Below are 8,362 nucleotides of genomic sequence, written 5' to 3'. Positions count from 1 at the left end.
CCCTCTTTCTGTCTCTTTCTCTCTCTGGCAAGAAGGGACTTTGGGCACGCATGCACACGAATTCAGCATACATTTACGCCACCAGGTCCAGGACTGGAACCGTGGTCAGCTATGTGGGCGTCCAGCACTTAACCACCGTGCTGCTTGCCTGCCCCCTAAGAGGACCCAGAACTGTAACCATTTCCATAGGATAGGAGATGAAGCCCCAAACACTCTCACAGGCTCAAAGCTCTCAGGTGGTTTCACTAATCATGTGATCTGTCAATCAGTTTCATCAGTCTTTGGGTACAGACTTCTAATCAGTTCTACGAGATCAGCTGCAAATAAATGCCGTTCTGTAGGAAAATCCTGTGTCCTTAGAAACAGACATATCTTTTACGTATGTATTGAAGCATTTCTGGACACTGACCTTTGTAAGCCAGAGAAATTTGTTTGGATGGAAAGGGACCTAGGAATCATCCTAGAAGGGGAGAGGAGATAATCTCATTTGGAAAGGTTTATCACAGGGTAACTGTTTACCAGGCCACAGGAAAATGGTAACAGCTTTAAAGAAATCATGGAAAAGGACCGCGTTTTTATTTATTTATTTATTTATTTTAGGTTTTTGCCACAGGGTGTGTGTACTCACTGGAGAGAGAGAGGAGGGGAAAGTGAGAAAGCACTCCCTTAAGAGGATGGCCATGCCACAATCCCTTCTCTTCTGTTCTCTCAGGATTTTGGGCACGCACACACGTGCGTCTGGCATGATTTTCAAGCTGCCAGGACTGGGACTCGAAGTATGGTTGGCCATGTGGGAATCTACCCCTTAACCTCCACGCCACCTGCTGCCTCCAGGAAAGAAGAGCCAAGATTTATTCACAGATTCTTAATTATTTTTTTTTTTTTTTTTTTTTTTGCTATCGGGTGTGTGTGCTCACCAGAGAGAGACAGAGAGACAGAAAGCGAGAAATCACCCCCTGGGGTGATAGCCACACCACAATCCTTTCTCCATTCTCCTCAGGATTTTGGGCACGCAGGTACATGCACTCAGGGTGAGTTTTAAGCCACCAGCTCTGGGACTTGAACCGTGGTTGACTACATGGGAGTCCAGTGATGTAACCCTTAAGCCATCTGTGGGTCCCTGCAATTACTTTTGAAACTGATAACCACACTCAATTTCCAGATGGGTCAGTTTTAAAAGAGTGACAAACATTGAAGATGATACCAACTGACTATTTTTGAAGAAAATGTATCTAGGAGGAGTATCTCATAGAACTTCCCCCAACAGCATTTATACAATGCCAGTGATTTTTAAAATTTAAAAAGGTCGTGGCTTGCTTTTTAAAAAACAAGTGAGGTGTCATACAGCCTCTCACCTCTAGGGGTAGTGCACACACACACACACATGCGCGTGCACACACACTTACACACATGCACGCACACACTGACCTTTCTTCACCATTCTGCCAGCCACTGTGAACTGGGTGGAGTCATTGGCGGCCCCTTTGCCTTTCGTCTTCCAGGCCTCCTCTCTCACGGTAATGAGGTGCTTCCTCTCCTCTATCGTCATCTGGCTCTCGCGACTTTCTGTGACCCGCTGTGTAGAAGATAGGCAAAGGAGAAAATGGGAGAGAGAAATAACAGAAGTGTGAATTTTAGCCTGCAGCACTTCACGGGTTAAAAGAACTAGGAAAACACAGAGTAATGCAGTGTGCGAACATGTCCAAAATGTCCTATGTGAGATGGGTTTGGCTTTCTATTTCCAGGTGGGGTTAACAATCCCCATGGACAAGACTGAAACTGTAGGTGCAAACTCCGGTTCCTTCACTTATTTGCTTGGAAGGCTGGGACACCAAAATGGTCCCTTGTAAAAGTAAATAGAAATACAGCGTCTTCATGACATGAACCTCACAGGGTTTGAAAGCTGCTCTGTTTTACACATCAACTTAATCTCAGTTAATTGGAAGTTTTTATCCAAATGTGCTCACCAAGAACAGGGTCAAGCTAGAAAAGTTTATCCAAGTCCGCCCATGAGGAACACGCTCAAGTATAGGGGGGAAAAGCTGATTAGGAATAAGGTGTGCCGTAAGGTTCCGTCCGACTTGTCATGATTTACCCTGCAGCGGTGACGGGACATGGGCAGTGAGGCCACTGGGTCAGCCCACGGAAGAGATCTTAAGCTACGTGTATCTGATTCTAGGGATGAACATAACCAACCTCTGTAAGAACATTCCTATTTAAAAAGCTTCGGAACTTTATAACTGGGCCTCTGGTGTTAACTGCTGCTTCCAGTTCTAAGGAGCAGCCATTGGAAACTTTTACTGGGCCTATGGTGGTGACTGCAGTAGAGGGTTAAGGGGAGGGAGCCAGAGAGGTCTGGAGGACACCAGGGCTGGGATAGGGGTGTGGCTGGGAGAGGCAGAGGAACAGGAAGAGAGGCAGTGAGGGCCCAGCCTGCAGGCGAGCTGAGAGGGAGAGTGGAGAGGATGACAGTGGGTGACAATACAGGAGGTCGTCAACTGTGGGTAGGACTGAGTCTGTTCTTCCTGTCTTTCATGTCGTTCCTCCCTGGCCTGTGCTGGGGCCTGGGGCAGAGTAAGGGCAGAGCAACGTGGCAAGTACCACAGAGATAATGCTGGAAGGGTGAAGAGCAGCCTCCCCTGAGCAGGAGGGGCTGGGCTGCCCACCTGGCCACTGTCACTCAGAAAGGGGCTCCGCTCGGAATCTTAGACCCCAGGAAACACCCTTTCTGCTAAAGATCTCCTTTCAAACTACAAAGCAGGCCTTAACTTTCCTCAGATAAGAGGGAGGCCTTGCTTTGACAAAGGCCGGATGGAGCGGGCCCTGGGGGCTGGGGTGTATCCCAGGGCGATCTTGATTCTCTGCCATCACAATTTTCTGTTCGCCATGACAAATCTGCGTCCCCTCGCTGACTACTAGAAAATAACTTCCAGGTGCAGGAAGGACAAGAAGACAGCATGACTGACATAGTTCATCTCCTTAAGGCCCTGGAGCGATGGAGCATCAACCTAAGTCTGCACTGGTCAAATCCAGATTAAGTTAACTCGGACTTCTCCACTGTCTAATGTATAAACCGTCCTCTATATAATGTATAAACCTGTCTAATGTATAAACCTTCCTCTCTCAGGGCTTTTCTACAGGGCCGTCACAGCCAGAAGTGATATCGAGACCCCTGGGCATTTGAGTCAGGTTCAATGATCTTGGCTCAGATCAAGAATCCTGGAACCTGGTGGGGCAGGAAAGGACATTATGGGTGTACAGTGACACAATCGGAAAGTGAATGTGGATTAGACGGACATTACAGAAATAGAAACTCTTCCTCATCTTGCTCACTCTGTTGTGGTTATGGGAAAAAATATCTTTGACTTTAGAGACATGGAAGTACTGAAAGATTTAAAAAAAAAAAAAGTATGATTTCTCCAAACGCACGGCATGTGGTTTGGGGTGGTGAAATGTGTGTGTGTGTATATGTACCCACACACATATATGCACACGCACACACCCTCCCCCCGCCCACACACATATAAGAGAGAGGGGAGAAGTCAGGAGTGGGGGAGGAGGGGCAGGGAGAAGAGAGGGAGGAGCGGAATAGGGAGTAACCCTCAACAATGGGTCCGGTAGAAGGTATATGAGAGATGAGAGTGCCCTGCCTATTATGGAAAATTTACTACCATCTTATAGTTTATCAAAATAAAAGTTACTCCCCTCCAAAAAGAGACCAAAAGACTCCCAAAACCTTTTTTTTTTTTTAGGTTTGCCATAGATTGTGTGCCCACCAGAGACAGAAAGAGACAAAGAGTGGGAAAGTGAGAAATCCCCCTCTGGGGGGATGGCCACGCAGCAATCCCTTCTCTTCCATTGTCTTCTCAGGATTCGGAGCATGCACGCACATGTGCCTGGCGTGATTTTTAAACTGCTGGGTCTGGGACTTGAACCACAGCTGGCCCTGCGGAATCCAGTGCCTTAACTACTGCATAACCTATTGGCCTGCCCCCAAATCTTTTTATTTTTTCCCCACTCATGATGGGTGAGCTGATCCTATTATAATCCCAAGTACCTATCTGAATCACATATTCCTGTTAAGTAAATTAGGAGGTTGGCTGGCCAGGAAGACTCTATTGAAATTCAATAGAGAAATTAAGGGTTTTTTTTTTTTTTAAATGAAGTTTCAGGACTGAAATTAAATCAAGCCAATACAGCACTTGGCTTAAAATACTTGCAAAAAGGATATATGAAGTGCTGCAATGCTGCCTTGTCCAGAGGTCCAGGCATCACTCCTTCCCTGAACTGGCCGAGGCATGTTGAAAGTCTGGGGGCCGGGGTGTGGTTAAGGACTCAGACAAACGTTTCCTCCAGCCAGCTACCCCATTTCCCAGTGCACTCGAGCCCCCTAGGGCTCCTCTGTGAGCACGCTGCGATGGTACCACTGTGTCAGAATGTAAAGGTTCCATTCCTTTGCCATATCTAGGTCCAGAAAAATATTTTTCACTCCACTCTAAATAATGACATTAAACACAAACATTTCTGTTCCTCTGAAGTTTCTACTAACTTTGCTACTTATGGGGTTAATTTAGGCCCCTATTATCTACTCTCTGACTTTATACGGCTCTAAGGGGTGGGGTGGGGGGGACAGCTTGCTTGTTCACTGAAAAAGCTAATACAATTTGGCATAAGTTGATTTGAAATTTTGCAATTCAAACTGCGGGAAAAAATATGGGTATCTTTACCCATTTGCTTTCCATTTTTTTTTTGGAGAGTTTTTTTTGCTATAGGGCGTGTGCGCTCGCCAGACAGAGAGAGAGAGACAGAAAGCGAGAAATCACCCCCCGGGGGGATGGCCATGCTGCAATCCCTTCTCCTCCATTCTCCTCTCAGGATCCTGGGCACGCATGCACATGCGCCCAGCGTGAGTTAAAGCCACCGGGTCCGGGATTCGAACCGCGGTTGACTAGGTGAGGGTCCAGTGACATAGCCATTACGCTAACTGCTGGTCCCTCCATTTGCTCTTTTTTCAAATTAAAACTTTATTGTCTTTTTTTCTTTCAAGTTTTTCTTTTCCTTGTTCAGAGATGGACATAATCTACATGGTAATACGTACTGTGTCTCTTCCCAGCTGACAGACATTTAGGACTGACTAAGAGCCGGGCAGAGCACAAACAGAAGCCTGCCCTATCCTTCATTCTTTCAAGTATGGATCCCATCATATGGTGAGCAAAATGAAGAGAGAAGGTGGGGGAGGGAATGCGAGAGAGAGAAAGTGTGTGTTTGTGTGTGCATGTTAGATGTTAGTGGAGGAACCAGCAGTTAGTGTAATAGCTATGTCGCTGGACTCCCATGTAGTCGAGCACGGTTCGAGTCCTGGACCTGGTGGCTTAAACTCACGCCGGGCACGTGTGCGTGCATGTCCAAGATCCTGAGAGGAGAAAGGAGGAGAAGGAATTGTGGCATGGCCAGCCCCCCTGGGGGGTGATTTCTCGCTTTCTGTCTCTGTCTCTCTGGTAAGTGCACATGCCCTATAGCAAAAGCCTCTCAAAAAAAAAAGTGGAACAACTGGAAAGAAAGGCGGTTGTTCTCTTCGGAACAAGGGCTTGATAGGACAGAGATAGAAACTGCAAAGAAATGAGCAAGAATGTATTCAAGGGCCCAGCCTAGTGGCACAGTTGGTAGCAAACTGAATGGCAGCGCTGGAAGCCACAGGGCCAGTGGGTTCAGAACCCAGCTACGGGTTCAGAACCCCAGGTCGGCCTGAAAACATGCCAGGGATGTGTTGAGGACCCTGAGGAGCTGAAGAACTGGGGAAAGAAGATGGAGGTGCACTAAGACCCTCTCAAGGACGCCTCTTTTCTCCCTCCCTCATGTACACATGTACTCTTTCTATCATGGATAAAAAGAAACCAACTTAAAGAAAACAAAATATACTTGATTGTTTTCAGGTGACCACACTGTTGTTGATGGGTTTGCCTCTCTACGAGAAATCACTGCAAATCTCACTGAATGTTTCCGACATAGGATGTTATACGGGAGAGACTGTCACTAACCTGTGTTATTAGGATTAGAGTAGGGTTGTTTTTGTTTTTGTTTTTTAAGTTTTTGCGATAGAGTGCATGTACTTGTCAGAGAGAAATACAGAGGGGGAAAGTAAGAAACCACACCCAGGGGGGATGGCCATGACACAATCCCTTCTCCTCCATTTTCCTCTTGGGATATTGGGCATGCATACACATATGCCCCTAGTGTGATTCTCATGCCACCAGGTCTGGAACTCAAACTGCAAAGCTGGCTATGTGGGATCGAGTGCCTTAACCTCCATGCCACCTGCTGGCCCAAGATTAGGGCAGATGTAAAGGATAAAACTCCTCCCTAAAGCTTCATGGAAGAAAATATGGCAATCTGGCTTTTAAATTTTTACCTTATTCACATCTAGTTAAAATAAACTATAGAAATAAATGATAGGAGTTCATGTTCAATAACAGGAATAGGTCAAGTGACAAAGCAATCACTTTTCAGTTTTAAAAAATGCTAGCAGTACTTAGAATTCGTGCACTGCTAAAGAGATTTAGTTTTGCTTTCTCCTTAAGAGAGATTTCAAACTATCATCATTACATGCAACCTCAAGTAGCCTAAACAAAAAAATGAAGGAAAGATCACAGGCCATGGCTTAGACCTCAAAGAAACCTTAATATGACCCTTTTACCACCTACTAGTTCTTGAGATGAAAAGAGGGAAATAATGTAATATACTAGTCTAGTACTGCCCTCAATGTGTGTTGAAGTCTGACAGAGACAAACAGTCCATTTAGATAGAGCTTGTAGGCTGTTTAAATGCTCAATTCTCTTTTACAAATCTTTGGATTATTGAATATTAATTAAGGTACTAGCACTGATGGAGTGGAAAAAAAAAAAAAAACATAAGCAGGATCTGACCATCAAGAACATTGATTAGCTAGTTCTACATAACCAGTATATAATGTATTTACATTCATCTGAAAATATTAAAGAGTAAAAATATAGATTTCTTTAATTTAATTTTCTAAGTGGCAAAACAGATTTTTTTGATACGTTATGACTTCCTTGACAACCTAATAGGTTTACAGCTAAACAGAATACAAAGTAAGAAGTCTCTGAATACCCACTGACATCTAGCAGACAGCCTCTCTTATTGTCAACCTTTTTACGACAATGTTACACCTGCCATAACCAGTGATGCTACCCCAATACGCCATTATTAGCCAAGCCCACACTGGGGTTTGCAACATGTATCAAATATATTTTAGAATCACTCAGAATAGTTTCACTCCCCTAAGACTCCTCTGTGCTCCATCTGTTCATTACTTTCATCCCCTAATCCTTGGCAATCTCCCATCTTTTTACTGATAAAAAAAATTATCAAAGAGATTTATGTTATTCTTTAAATTTAAAAATATAGGAAGAGATAGTCCATGATCATGGATAGGAAGATTCAATTTTGCTACATCAGTTCTTCTCAATTTGATATATAAATTCAATGCAATCTCAGTAGAAATCCTAGCAAGATATTTTATAGATACCGACAAACTAATTCCAAAGTTTATATGGAGAAGCAAAAGACCCAGAATAGGTAACACACTGAAGGAGAATAACAAAGTGTGAAGGACTGTTACTATACAACTTTAAGACTTACTATAAAGCTACAATCATTGAGAATGTGGTACAGGTAAAAGAATAGGTAAATAGATCAATAGAACAGAATTGGGAATCCAGAAACAGATCTGCATAAAGACAGTCAACTGATCACATTACTGAATGAAAGAAGTCAATCTGAAAAGGCTACAGACTGTATAATTCCAAACCTATGACATTTTGGGAAAGGTAAAATTACAGAGACAGTAAAAAGATGAGAGGTTGCCAAGGATTAGGGGGTGAAAGTGATGAACGGATGGAGTGCAGAGGAGTTTTAGGGGAGTGAAACTATTCTGAATGATGCTGTAATACGTTTGACACATGTTGCGAACCCCAGTGTGGGCTTGGCTGATAATGGTATGTCGAGGTAGCGTCACTGGTTACAGCAGGTGTAACATTGTGGTGGAAAGGTTGACAAAGAGAGGCTGTCTGATAGATGGCAGTGGGTATGCAGGGACTTCTCCCCCTTTCTACTCTGTTTAGCTACAAACCTATTAGGTTGTCAGGAAAGTCATAACGTATTTTTCTATGTTTTTTTAAATGCAAAAATGCATCCTGACTTTGCCAACAGCCCCAAAAAACTATTCCAAAAAAACTTTTATTAAAAATATATGTACTGGGACCAGCAGATGGCATAGTGGTTACGTTGCTGGCCTCCCACATAGTTGACCATGGTTCGAGTCCTGGAACTGGCAGCTTAAAAC

At 44.2% G+C, this 8,362-nt stretch overlaps 1 protein-coding gene across 1 annotated transcript in view; it reads right to left on the bottom strand.

Moving 5' to 3' along the window:
• SVIL (supervillin) overlaps positions 1–8,362 on the bottom strand; it is a gene marked incomplete at its 5' end in the record, with an annotated part of 127,309 nt that overhangs the window by 42,579 nt on the left and 76,368 nt on the right. Inside the window, 1 exon segment of the mRNA XM_027771045.1 lies at positions 1,429–1,576. Coding sequence (XP_027626846.1) covers positions 1,429–1,576 — 148 coding nt within the window.

Source organism: Tupaia chinensis, unplaced genomic scaffold, assembly GCF_000334495.1.
Source record: "Tupaia chinensis unplaced genomic scaffold, TupChi_1.0 Scaffold000001_1, whole genome shotgun sequence".
In the NCBI taxonomy this organism is placed as follows: Eukaryota; Metazoa; Chordata; class Mammalia; order Scandentia; family Tupaiidae; genus Tupaia; species Tupaia belangeri.
This window is presented reverse-complemented; position numbering and strand designations above follow the sequence as displayed.